Genomic DNA, 14,912 nt, shown 5'->3' on the forward strand with positions numbered 1-14,912 from the left:
GCTTGGACAGTTATGTCACTGCAATTTAGCTAGATGTGTGAAACCCAGTTTGACGATCAAACACCAAGAATCATTGTGTCGTATCTTTGATCTGGGATGATAACAACTTACCTTGCACGTGCAAAATACATTCCGACTTCCTCGGCAAGCGCCGGCTCTATGCATACTCCCCGGCTGGCACTGTTATCAATGCCGAACACTCTCTTCAGCTTGTCAAGAATGATCTCAATCTGTCAACAGGTGTTGAGATATAATTTTGGCTTATGTTGCTCTGGGAAGTATCGAAGTAAATGGGAAGACTAAGGCAAATAGACCAAAATACACCTAACGTGTAGAATCAAATATGTGTCATCATCAATATTGTATCAACGCCTGACAATCTATCACATTATTTCAAAATATAAAAGAAATTATTGTCTGGCGTAAGACACAAATGGACGAATTCAACTTTATGTAGTTTCTAATATGTATGAAACCAATCATCGTTGGTTCGAATCCCAGATTCACCTGAATATGTGAGGTTTGTCAGCACCATACCCGTGCTAGTGGGTTTCACCTTTGGGCTAAACGTCAGGTCGGGCGTTTCCCCTGCATCACGCTGTGCACGCTGTGATATAACGGTTACTGTTTAAAGCGGTGTAAAACAACTGACTCACTCACATGTATTGGTTTGAGAAGATATTTTAGGCCCGTGATGGCCTGTGATTCCCTAACGCAAGTTAAACAAGACTGAAGAAAGGCAGTTTTGACACACAGACTGTCTTAGGCTGATGAGGTAAACCTATTCGATTACATAACAACTTTAAGGGAACCTTTTTCCCTGACATGGAAGATATGTGGTCCGCCATCTGATTCAAAGCTTTCATCAGTCCGTCGCCTTCCGGTAGATTAATGAAGTCCTCGGTAGATGCTCCTGCAGTGGGAACAATGCTTTGACATTACTGATCTGCATTGCCGGTCGAGCATTAGTGGTCAGCCATAATAGGTCAGACATTTCTTGTCGGGTCTTCCTGGTAAGACATTACCCTTGTTACAAATTATAACAAGAAAATCTCACCAATGTGTCTTATCCATGCTGTTTCTGTATTCTTAAAACGTGTCTTTAAAATGAGGAATGTGTAACTAGATTTAAGATATAATCATGTACATCACGTGACAAATATTAATATCCAATCTGCATCGTACTGGGCCTTGATGCCTAAATTACTGAATAAACTGTCTGTCTGTATTAACGTACGATAGATACAGCAAATGATGCCCTGGCTATTCTAGTTGTTTGGTGAAGTCAAGAGGCTAAAGATTCTATATATTTTATTTTAAATAGTAACGACTAACCAAGGGCAAATACCGCTGGCATTGCGGCGATTTTCTCGGAGCTGTACTCAATGTTGCCACTGGTGACACTCCCGTACGCTTCCGTCACCTTCTTCCACACCATGGCCGCCTGTAAAGGGAGATAATTCAAAAGGCGTGATTAGATACTTTTCGGATTTGGGTTAAAGGTATCCAACAAGCGCTCTTTCAAAGCGCTGATTGTTCCCCCAGCAACTTAGATTATTGTGCTATGTGTAATGTCAATTGGGGTTTCTACACAGGCGTCTTAACTGGAGGATATAAAACTAGTCGTGTGCACAAAGGGAATTACATTGTGACGTTTTGGGGTCACATGTTCCTTTAGGTCTTCCCAGCTCCTTTTGTGTATTATTGTTCCAATGTTGAACCTTGTCCCGATTTTGATCGTCCTTAATGTATCACAAGACATTATTTTGACGTAGAGGTCTCAAACTGTGTGAACGAGAGTAATGGATATCCTGTGTGATATAAATGAGGCAAAGGAAAGGTGAGGAGGCATTCAGACATTAACGAATATAATCGGGGAGTTCCGAATGTAAAAACATAAAGCAGACCTATTGTATTGTTATGGATATATACATATTAAACATCGTGTGGTTTCTGAATGCATGCAGCCTACATCCAAAATGGTGTACTACTGAGGGAAAATGTGTGTATTTTGGCGGTTTTCTTTCGCTGGGCTCGAATCGACGGGTTTTTTTGTGACAAAGTTATGAAGCCGTGTCGTTTTAGAAAGCTGACATTTGATTGGCTGAAAAACCCACGCATCCACTATTGACCTTTTATGAAAATGAAATCCTGACGCAGAAAGTATTGTATCGGAATGACAGATTCCAGATTGGATTCTAGACTGACTAAGGTGGTTTCGCTCTGTAAGAGTTGCGTTTATATTATTAATATAGAAAGAATATTAGCGGAGTACATGTTGTATCGTAAATATCATATATTAAAAATACAAATTGTATTTAGTCAATTTATCAGTTGTGTGATATTTACGATACAGAAACACACGCGGATAAACCCTTGATCACAAATCATTAATGTCATTCTTAAAATAATCCAAGTTAAAGACACTTTAGTTCAGAAATAACTTCGCAACCGCGTAAGAATACAAAGCCTGAGTGAACCGCTTCCAGTATGTCAAATGATTTGCTGGCATGTTTGTTTACATACGAACAAGGAAAGCTGTATCTAAACTAGAACGTTATGCAATAGTTCTTTTACCAAGTAGACATCACATTAATGTCAATCTCATTAAAATTAGATCTTAGTTCTCGCTACCACTAAACAAAGATCTGCGGACATTCCATTGTGGGTCATGTCAGAACGACCTTTCATCCAACCAATCAGAGCACCGCTTATCAGATCATGAAAGTGACAGTTGGAATGTGATTTTTTTTTATCGTGCAACCTCGAAAAAAACACACACAGGGTATTCCGAACGACAGTTATAGGCTTTATGTCTGTATTCATACAATCTAGACTGTCTATTAGCCATTCCAGAATGTTCTTTTGTTCAGTTTTTATTTTTTTAATCGAGTATATGTCAAAATATGTTTCGAAGCGTAATCGCCAGATTGAAAGTCGTGCCGTAAAGCTCGATTAAGCTACCTTCTGATTGGCTGTTGTCGTCTTCATAGTCATTCCACTGGTCGGTCACCGTTCGCGAAAGGTCGGTCTGACGTGACCCGAAATGGGATGTCCTCAGAACTCATTCGTGACCATTCGTGTTATTCCGGGTCAAACTTGTAGGTTACGGAAAGGGGCGAGTGGTGACGAATGCTCAGAACTTTGTTTCGCGGATGCGAGAGCTAAGATCTGATTTTAATGAGACTGCATTAATGTATAGATCCAACTGATGGAAGTCACTATTTTGGGACCTCATTTGCACATTTTTTTTATCGTGATATACATTTATTGATTGATATAACGCATCGATAACAATATCCATTACAGTAAACCACGGTTATAACGAACTCAAAAGGGGACCACTAATATTAGTTCGATATAACCGTAGTTCGTTATAAGCATATATAAGCATATGTACAGCAAATGGCCGGGACAAAAAAAATGTTCGTCATACCCGTCAGTTCGTTATAAACGTGTTCGTTATAAACGTAGTTTACTCTACATGATATATGACTATCACAATTACCACTAATAATGATAATCTTTTGTCAGTTTAGTGTACTTACCATTTCTGTGTCAACAGGCAATGAAGCCAATGACGTTATCTCGTCGAGCTTAATATCAGCTGGGCTGACGTCATCTATCGCCTTCATGAATGTGGAGCCGAACTGCTCGAGTACACTGCTCAGGGAGCCGCTTGCCTCTTTCATCTGCAAGAGGAGACGCATGGAGTATCTGCTCATACGTTATCAGCCATACTTAGTATCTCTATTTCTTTTTGAGTGTTCAACATATTTTTACTCCCTCGGGTCGAATCTCTTTGGTATGTATAAACCAATAATAACCAACTTTTAAATAAGTTTGCATAAAATGCTACTAACACGTCCCATTTTAATTCTGGAAACCCAAAAGTCCAGAAACTCTACGCTCTTTCCCCAGTCTCGGTTAAAGGTATTTACAAAATTAAACATGCCGTTTTCATGGGAACATACCAAGGAAGAAAAAATGAAAAAAAAATTGTTTAAAAACTCAATATTTAGACTATGTCGCCCATGGGCCTGCCCATGGGCCTGCCCATGGGCGAAGTCTGGCCCATGGGCAGGCCCATGGGCAGGCCCATGGGCGAGAATATGTTCCTTTACTTAAAACTCATGTTTTTGTTTCGCAAATACATTTAATGTATTCATTGAAGTATCATGACACAAAATTTAACTCATTTTAACTTAATTCAACGATTTTATAGCGATATTGAAATATTTCCCCCATGGGCGAGAAAAAGGTTTGGCCCATGGGCGAGAATATGTTCCTTTACTTAAAACTCATGATTTTGTTTCGCAAATACATTAAATGTATTTATTGAAGTATCATGACACAAAATTTAACTCATTTTAACTTAATTCAACGATTTTATAGCGATATTGAAATATTTCGCCCATGGGCGAGAAAAAGGTTTGGCCCATGGGTAGGCCCATGGGCAGGCCCATGGGCGAGAATATGTTCCTTTACTTAAAACTCATGTTTTTGTTTCGCAAATACATTTAATGTATTCATTCAAGTACCATGACACCAAATTTAACTCATTTTAACTTAATTCAACGATTTTATAGCGATATTGAAATATTTCGCCCATGGGCGAGAAAAGGTTTGGCCCATGGGCAGGCCAATGGGCGAGACCATGTTCCTTTACTTAAAACTCATGTTTTTGTTTCGCAAATACATTTAATGTATTCATTGAAGTATCATGACACCAAATTTAACTCATTTTAACTTAATTCAACTATTTTATAGCGATATTGAAATATTTCGCCCATGGGCGAGAAAAAGGTTTGGCCCATGGGTAGGCCCATGGGTAGGCCCATGGGCGAGAATATGTTCCTTTACTTAAAACTCATGTTTTTGTTTCGCAAATACATTTAATGTATTCATTCAAGTACCATGACACCAAATTTAACTCATTTTAACTTAATTCAACGATTTTATAGCGATATTGAAATATTTCGCCCATGGGCGAGAAAAGGTTTGGCCCATGGGCAGGCCCATGGGCGAGAACATGTTCCTTAACTTAAAACTCATGTTTTTGTTTCGCAAATACATTAAATGTATTTATTCAAGTATCATGACACAATATTTAACTAATTTTTACTTAATTCAACTATTTTACGGCGTTATTAAAATATTTCGCCCATGTTTTCGTCAGTCCCTTTCAAGCATCAACTAACTGTTTGCAAAGTATATTGTATCATGTGAAATATACTTTATATTATATCATTACATTACTATTTAAAAAGGGCATTTGGTTGGATGTTTCCTTTAGTTCTACAAATTTCACCTGTTTTACATATTGTAGCAATCTTTAATGAACCCGGCCTTACCTCTCAAAACGTTTTGACAGTTTATCATACGAATTCATGTGCGTGTACTCCAATTCATTGGAGTTGTTTTCCACAACATTAAATTTTAGTTAGTTTATATTTCATTTCCCGTTTTATGTCCCGTTGATACATCACACTGGGCAATTACGTGACACTAGGTATGCAATATACAGGTACGCGTGCGCGTATTTTAATGAAAAAAACTATTCGTCTTTTATTGCATAACGTTTGGCTGAATATCTTACATTCTAACGAAATCTCGAAATAATTATTTAATTACATGCGGTTTCGAACTGACCAGTGGGAATTATGTTTTAATGCGATTGAGGAAAACGTGAGTGAATATTGTGACACTAAAGCAACTTTTAACTGCATTGTCACTTTTGGTATGAAAATGGTAACAGTTCAGAAAAAACAACAGCCTTCTTATGATAATTCTCATTAGTAAGTTGTATCTAATTACAGTGTCGGCCTTATTTACAGGTGATTCTACAATACCTGCTCTCGGTCAATTACGATCTACCACACCACGCGTGAATAAACAGTTCTGCAGGTGTTGCGGTGGGCAAATACCTAGCCTGAAAATGTTTATTTTTTTTTAGGATACATGTTTTACAAATGTTCGTTGATATGTGGATATATTAAGCACAAAGACAAAAAAATGTTTATGAAAGATGAATTAGTGCCTTGATATATTCATCGAGATGTGTATCATCGTTTAATGGGGTCATTCAATAAACGTATGTTTGGAGGAGATATCAAAGGAGCCGCCCAATATACACAGTGTCGTCCGGTGAACTACCAACCCACCCTGTCCATTAGAGTTATGTAATCGGTACACAAATATATTTGATGCGGTGTCAGTGCGGAAGGAGTTTGAATTACGTCCGCCACTTGCCACAGAAATCCTCAAAGTATAGAAACAATAAACAAGGTCAATCCGTACTAATTACCTAGTGACGCACGTAACAACGACTGTCAATAGGGAAAATGGTGAAAACAAATTGAAATAGATTTTAATAAAACATTATTGTACTAAATAACTCGCAAAAGCGGTGCCTAAAATTGTTTGACCGTGTTATGTGTGTTGTAAACTGACGAATAGCAAGTAATTGTCATGCTGTACGCATGGTTCCATATGCAAATTCAGTTATACAACCGGTATGAAACTGAGAACTGAGATACCAAGTACAACCTGCATTCACACACGGAAGCAATATACTTGTGTGTATGCCCTCTCCTCTACAAAATCTATCACTAAAGTATCTGCATTGTAATAAATATAGTAATGATAAAACTTGGTAATTTGGTAGGTCTCCTACAGATATGATTTTCATTTTTTTTACACCTTTGATTGATACGGATTACGTACCTGTAGTCTAGTCACTGTCTCTAATGTATCTGCTTGTTAGAAATTTCAAATGTCTTGTTGTAGCACTGTTCCTAAAATACGGCAGTTTCTTTTATCGGGTATAAATAGTTGATTCGTCTTGTCACGCAGTCATTTTTACTTGATCGAATGATTTCCACAAAAAAATTACGGCAGAGAGTTTTGTATTTTATTATATTTTTAGAAGATTTTAGAAGATGCTTACATCACTGTATCTCAGAACGTAAAACTGATAACATTCAAACATGTAATTAGTACACAGTTAATTGTTACATATAATTTCCTGCATATTCCTTTTTGAACAAAAAGCCTACATGTATACTGATATCGGTGTCCACTGTTAAAAGGGTATTAGTGCAGTCAGCCATGGTAAATAGAGAGACAATAATAAGGTGATTAATTATAGTCTGTTGCAGAATATGCGGTATAAGTGTAGTCATTGATACATATACACATTACACATATACAGATGAAATACACGATATGATGCAGTGCAAGAACAAATTAAGATACGGTTTCTATTAAAAATGATTATACGATTTTGGATTTAATTAGCATGTTTAAATTTTCAGGCCAACACGGCTGAGATACAGCATCGGCATACTCAACTGGAGTTGTGTTCTGCCGGTCGTAAGTTCATTGTTTGACTGAGCACACTCGTGTCGGGGTTGCGCTATTTTCTTCTCTTTGTTGGCAGCCTGCCACCGGTCTGAATTTTGAGAAAGGTCTCAGCATGGGACTGTTAATTACTTCTTAATGATGTCTATAAGCTTACAGAATCAGAATCAGTTTATTCTCAGAAACCACAAAAGGTGGTACAAGAGCATATTACAATAAATAATTATGCATATGTACAAAAAGCAGACAAGATGGCAATTAATAACAACATGTGATTACCTAGCATTTTTAATACTAATGGACATTTTTACAATGAATCTCGATAATTTTTTTAGATCCTGTGTGTTTGTTGTTGATAAGAGTTTTACAAATTTTATAATATTTGGCCATTCAGTATAATATGGTGAGAGAAATGTTCGCCTCTCTCTTTTAAAATAATTACATCTGAATAAGTAGTGAAATTCATCAGCAATAGATGGGGAATTACATAATTTACAAGTTCTATTTTCCTTGGGAATATTTTTCCATCGACCAGTCTCATTAGGTAAATTATGATTACAGGTTCGAAATCGTAGTATTGGAATTGCTATTCGTTTTGGCAATAGAAGATATTTATCGAGAACCGGAGTGTCCTTTAAATGTTTATAGTATAAGCCTTTAGAACTAGAATTAACGTCACTTCTCCATTTCTGAAAAAAGTGATCTTTAAGTATTTGCTCTACTTCTGACACTAGCCACTTTGTTGTGCAGATTGACGGATTGTTAAATACATAAGATAATCCAATACTGTCTAATATATTCACAACACATCTAACCCAGGGATTTGTTGATGCAACAGTCTTGTTCCCGTTAATTGACAGATATTGATATAACAGCTGTGAAAGTTTATACACTCCAGTTTGGTATGTTAATTTGTGCCAGAAAGATATCATTCGTTTAGAAATTATTATTCTTAATGGTAGCCTACCTAATTCGCCATATATCATATAACGAGGAGTTGAATTTCTTAATCCTGTGATAAGTCTGAGGAATTTGAGGTGTATTCTTTCTATAATTTCTAAATTTTCAAAGCCCCAGATTTCTGAACCATAAGTTAATATTGGTAATACCATCGTATCAAAAGCTGATAATACACAGTCCAAAGGTAAATTTAAATTTCTTGATTTTTTTATCAGGCAAAACATTGCTTTCAAAGCATTATCACTGAGGGACTTAAGACTTGATACTAGTTTTCTATTCCTGTGAAGTACAATTCCTAAATACGTATAAGTGTCGACAATATCTAGAGTTTTATCAGAATAGTGGAATTTATGTTTCGAATTTTTCGATGGGCCACCACCGAAAATCACAATTTTTGTTTTATTTATATTTACATGTAATTTCCACTCTTCACAATATTCATTAAAAGTGTCCAAGGCTTTCTGTAAACCTTCTGGTGATTCATCAAATAATACAGCATCATCTGCATACAATAGAATTATGAATTGGATCCATACAATTAAGTCTTTATCTTGATCATAGTTGAGATTAACTCCTCCACACCCAGATGAAAGCAAAAAGATTTCCACGTCATTTATGAAAATTGAGAATAATAGAGGGGATAGGTTTTCTCCCTGTCTGACACCTATATTACAAGGAAAGTAACCTGACATTTTATCATCACACTGTATCAACGATTTAATATTTTTATACATATTTTGAACTAACGTAAGAAATCGACCTTTGATGCCAATAGTCTGCATTTTCCTCCACAATCCCACTCGCCAAACAGTGTCAAAAGCTTTAGTAAAGTCTATGAAAGCGCAGTATAATTTTTGTTTATTATTTTTTAAAATTTGCATAAGCGTATAAATTACAAATATATTGTCAGCAGTTGAGAAAGATTTCCTGAATCCTGCTTGGGCAGGTGTTAGAATATTATTTTTATCTAAGAATTTAGTTAAACGGTTGTTTAAAATTCTGGTGAATAGTTTTCCAAAGCAACTAAGGATAGTGATTGGCCTATACGAGTTAGGGTCAAGTGGGTCACCCTTTTTCTTGTAAATCGGTTTAATTATACCCACTAACCAAGGTTCTGGAAGTATACCCTTTTCAAATATCAGGTTAAATAGTTCAACTAACAAAGGGGTTAATAAATCAATACTATCAATAAAATAATCATTTTCTATAAAATCAATACCGGATGCTTTATTTCTCTTTAGTTCTCTTACTGCTATCATAACTTCATCAGGTGTGATATCTCCATTTAAAGTTTCACAGTCATATTGTGTATCCATAGTACACTCCTTCATTTCCGGGTCTTCTGAAGTTGTCTCATTGAGTGACTTAAAAAACTGGTAAAAATCTTCAATTTCAGGACAAATATTGTCATCTTTTTTATCTCCTTTTAACATTTTCCAAAACTCTTTTGGGGAGTGTTTGTGTTTTTCTCTTAACATTTTACCTAAGTTATCTTTATATTGTTTTATATGCTTATCCATACATTTCTTATAAGCCTTAGATTCATATTTTAACAGGCGTTTGTTATAAATAGAATTAAATCTTTTCAAGCGGCGTTTTGCTTTATAAAAACTTTTTCTAGCATTTATACATTCCTTTCCAAACCATGGTTTGTTCATCTTATATTTCTTACCGACACCCTGCCTCCGGGTCCCGAAGGCAGCGCGTGCAGCGTCTATCAGCACGTGCCCGGCCTCTTCAGTTATGTCATTGATCAGATGTGGGTCAGCTTGGCCTTGTCTAGCCACATGTGCTTTCCGAGTGAGAATGTTTACCTTTTCAGCATTTAAATGTTGTAGAAACCTGTTAGTTCTATCTATATTATAACGTTTTGGTCTGGGATGAGTATTGTGTACTGTATTTACTTCGGACTGGATACCTACAGTTTGTTCTTGGAGTACAGTGGTGGCTAAAGAAAAGGACACTGGGCAGTGCACATCTGAATACAGGGGTGAGAAGTCTAAAATGGCTAAGTCAGTAAACAGAGGTAAGCACAAGGGGGAGGCTATAACATAGTCAACTACACTAACATCATTACATGTTATTTTACCTACATTTTTATCCTGTCCCAGTCTACCATTACAGATGAATAAGTTAAGATTTTTACATATCTCTATTATTTTATTACCTGAATTATTAACCCTTGCATTATCTTGATTAGCCCTGGACTGTGGTATATTAAGTTTATCTAATAATTTATCAGGCTCAAGTTCATTACCCATATCATTTATATCAATATCAAATTCCTTGAGTACTTGCTTATTGAATATAGTATAATCACATAGCTGTTTAGTTCTTGCATTGAAGTCACCCATCAAAATAACATACTCACTCAAAGAGAGAAAATAAAGTAAATTCTTTTCAAATTCATTGAATGTCTCACTTGTAAAGTAATTTGAATTTTCCGGAGGTATATATACTGTTCCTAAAAACAGATCTTGTTTGGTGTTACAAAGTGTCTTTGATATTTTTATCCACAGTACATATTCACATTCGTCTTCTGTTATAACTGATATGTAATTTTCCAAATCACATCTTATTGCTACCCCCAAGCCACCTGAACGTCTAATTGCTCCATTCCTATGCTGAAAGTACAGTTTATAACCTGGTAATTGAAGATCATCTAGAGAATCAGTTTTGGTTTCCTGAAATCCTATGATATCCTTGTTTTTAATCAAATTGGTAAATTCTTGATATTCTAACCGCTTTCTGAGGCCACATACATTTAATGAAAGTAGTCTTAGATGATTGTGGTTACTTGCATAATAAACATTATCATTTTCATCGTCATCGTCATCATCACCATCACCATCATCTTCATCAACAATTTCACTGTTATCATCTATACATTCATTAAAAACATCAACATTATCAGCATCGACAGTCATGCCCTCATTTTCTTGTACATTATCAGCATCGACAGTCATGCCCTCATTTTCTTGTACATTATCAGCATCGACAATCATGCCCTCATTTTCTTGTACATTATCAGCATCGACAGTCATGCCCTCAATTTCTTGTACATTATCAGCATCGACAGTCATGCCCTCATTTTCTTGTACATTATCAGCATCGACAGTCATTCCCTCATTTTCTTGTACATTATCAGCATCAACAGTCATGCCCTCATTTTCTCGTACATTATCAGCATCAACAGTCATGCCCTCATTTTCTTGTACATTATCAACATCGACAGTCATGCCCTCATTTTCTCGTACATTATCAGCATCAACAGTCATGCCCTCATTTTCTTGTACATTATCAGCAAAGACAGTCATGCCCTCATTTTCTTGTACATTATCAGCATCGACAGTCATGCCCTCATTTTCTCGTACATTATCAGCATCAACAGTCATGCCCTTATTTTCTTGTACATTATCATCATCAACAGTCATTCCCTCATTTTCTTGTACATTATCAACATCGACAGTCATGCCCTCATTTTCTTGTACATTATCAGCATCGACAATCATGCCCTCATTTTCTTGTACATTATCAGCATCGACAGTCATGCCCTCGTTTTCTCGTACATTATCAGCATCAACAGTCATGCCCTTATTTTCTTGTACATTGGTGACAGTATGAACATTGTCACCAGTAGAGAGGATATCACTTAATTTACAAGCAAACTTATGTTTACTATCACTGATTGGGTAATAATTATAAGTGCGGTTATCAGTGCTGACATGACTATCAGTGGCCACACCCTCAATGTTGTTATTTGTGAGAGTATTGAGAAAAGTACATAAGGGATCATCCTTTTGGAATATAAAACTATTGTCAAACTTGTAGATGTTGGGTGCGGTTAGGACCAAACTTTTTCAGCTCAGAGTGTTAGTGGTCCTGGAACCCATAGTGTCAAACAGGTTCTGCACAAAACGTCCATCACATTCTACTGTTCAGCAACATTGTCACTGAATTTCAGAACTCTGGCATGATATAATAATCAAGGATTTCGAAGGTGAACGAGGGGAAAGGCAGACGCACGTGGATTTACCCTCAGGTTATTATTGTCTGGAGTTCACATTTTGGGGCATTTCATATACTAATTGAACAGAGTTCACCTGCACATGTCCACTTTAGTGATACAGACTGTAACCAAAAATGCAATGAGCCGTAGCTCTTAATCCCTTATAACAACGGTAACAACAACCAGGGTGAGGACACAGCAAGGTTAAACCGTGTCCAACAGACAAACTGAGGTGGCTATCTCCCATCAAGTCAGCTCTGTTTTTAAGCGCATAGTTATGTTTTTACATATTGAAATAAAAGGAATTTAAAAAATCATATTTAACAAACCTACACATTACCAAATACAAAACTTTATAACCCTTTCTAGACTTCGTTCCAATTAACCTGGATCATTCAACTCGCTCGCGAAGGTCGTATGCGACTTTAAAGTGAATACGTCTACAGTGTACAAGTAACTTTTAACTGTATCATATATACTCACGAGAAGCAATTATTTTCGTTCCTAATTCGAATGAGCACATTCTGAGGCTTAATCTGCAAAAGGACAGATAAAATATTTCTTTGTACAATGCAAACGATCGGACGTAGCGGCTGATAATAGAGACAATGATTTAATAATCTGCAATATATCAAGTGTTCTCGTTCAATCTATTGTACATATTGAAGTGATTGTAAAGTTTCAAGGAGTACTAAAATGTTGTGGTATTATGAATGTATTTAGAATATGAATAGCGAAAAACAGTCACCATATCGGATGTACATGTATAACTTGTCTTCCAACACCACGCTTGTGCCGAGGCCCATGGTCATAAAACTAATCGGTCCCATAAAAGGAGCAAATAGTTTCGCAGATACTTCTTGCTATGGTTCACTCCCAATTGTCAGACGACCTAATCATCAGTCAGACCAGTCAAGTGTGACCAGCGTACCTGTCTGGTTTTGGCTCCTAATTACTGAACTGCCCAATACTGTCATACTGTGGGCAGAGTAAGCGGCCTCGTTGAGTGATACAGACTAACCAGATTATGATTGTGTTTGTAAGTTGCGTTTAATCTGTGTCGGGTTGCAGTTGTTTTATTAGTCAAGACTAGGGGTAGTTTTTTCAATGAAACCTTTTAGCCGTTGAGTTTATTTTGCATTCATTTCATTAAATACATTGTTAGGTAGAATAATAACACGTTATATGGATTAAACATCTCCCTAATCTGAGTATAATCTCACATGTACTCTAAGTACCGTACTATATTACTTTGCGGAGACACTGAGTATAATTTTTAGGTGGCATTGTATGCTGTCTGATGACTTTATACAAATCCCTGCATTCAATAGACCCGTGAAGATCTTCAACAAACCATTCTTGGCGTAAAAGGGCGACAGCGCTTGTCGTAAGAAGCGACTACCGGGATCGGGTGGTCAGGCTCGCTGACTTGGTTGATGCATGTCATCGTATCCCAATTGCGTGGATCGATGCACATGATGTCAATCACTGGATTGTCTGGTCCAGACCCGATTATTTACAGACCGCCGTCATACAGCTGAAATATTGCTAAGTGTGGCGTTATACAACTAACAAACAAACAAAACACAAAAAGAGAAAGTGTTAGGTACTAAAACTTGCAATAGATATGCGTACGCTACGTACACACATGAGTCCCATTCGACAGTCTACAACACACGAATAACTGTCAAACAAGTTTGGGTACCCCTTCTGTTCAGGCAAGTTATTTAGTTCGATTAATTTTGTATTAAAATCCTTTTCAATTTGTTTTCATCCTTTGTCCCTATTCCATGCATGTTTATGTTGCTACATCTTATTGCTCATGTTTCCAAGTATTGTAAAACACTTTAATGTTTCTCCTTCTTAATCTAACGTTATAACATTTCCGGTCATTGCCATCATCTAATACACAAGAGATGATACCAAGACATATTTTGTTCCGTTTTATGGTCTATGCGATCTTACAATTGATTTTATTAGTCTTTAAATCTTATGTCTAGTAAATATTTTCACAAACAGGGCTGTTAACTGATATAAGGAATGTGACATCCAGTTGAGGACTGAATACGACGTACGTTAGTCTGGTAACGACATTTCTACAATAATTTGTTGAATAAACCGTTAATACGCCAGTTGTGACAGGGATGATGGTATGGTAGATGTAGCAGACATATTGACAGCCGTTGTTACGAGAGTCACTAGGTTATTAGTACGGCATTGGCCTTGTTGATTGGTACTATACTTTCTGTGGCCACTGGCGGACGTAATTCAAACTCCTTCCACACTGACATCGCACCAAATATATTTGTGTGCCGATTACATAACTCTTACTGACAGGGTAGGGTGGTAGTTCACGCGAAACGGACGACACTGTGTATATTGAGCGGCTCCTTTGATATCGCCTCACAACATACTTTTAATGAAAGACCAATTAAACGATGATACACATCAGGATCGCGGAGAAAATACAAGCATCGTTCGCGTTGAATATATATATCAAGGCACAAATTCATCTTTCATAAACTTTTTGTGTCTTGGTGCTTAATATATCCACATATCAACGAAAATATGTAATACATGT

At 36.7% G+C, this 14,912-nt stretch overlaps 1 protein-coding gene across 1 annotated transcript in view; it reads right to left on the reverse strand.

The window, feature by feature from the left end:
- The window catches only part of LOC124132950, a 60,277-nt gene that overhangs the window by 17,730 nt on the left and 27,635 nt on the right, over nucleotides 1–14,912 (reverse strand). The window contains exons 12-15 of the mRNA XM_046497134.2: nucleotides 3,549–3,692; nucleotides 1,336–1,444; nucleotides 813–913; nucleotides 112–230 (exon numbers count right to left, since the gene is read on the reverse strand). Coding sequence (XP_046353090.2) covers nucleotides 112–230; nucleotides 813–913; nucleotides 1,336–1,444; nucleotides 3,549–3,692 — 473 coding nt within the window. The remainder of the gene's footprint in view (nucleotides 1–111; nucleotides 231–812; nucleotides 914–1,335; nucleotides 1,445–3,548; nucleotides 3,693–14,912) is intronic.

This window comes from Haliotis rufescens, unplaced genomic scaffold (genome assembly GCF_023055435.1).
Source record: "Haliotis rufescens isolate VD_foot unplaced genomic scaffold, xgHalRufe1.0.p SCAF_20, whole genome shotgun sequence".
Taxonomy (NCBI): domain Eukaryota; kingdom Metazoa; phylum Mollusca; class Gastropoda; order Lepetellida; family Haliotidae; genus Haliotis; species Haliotis rufescens.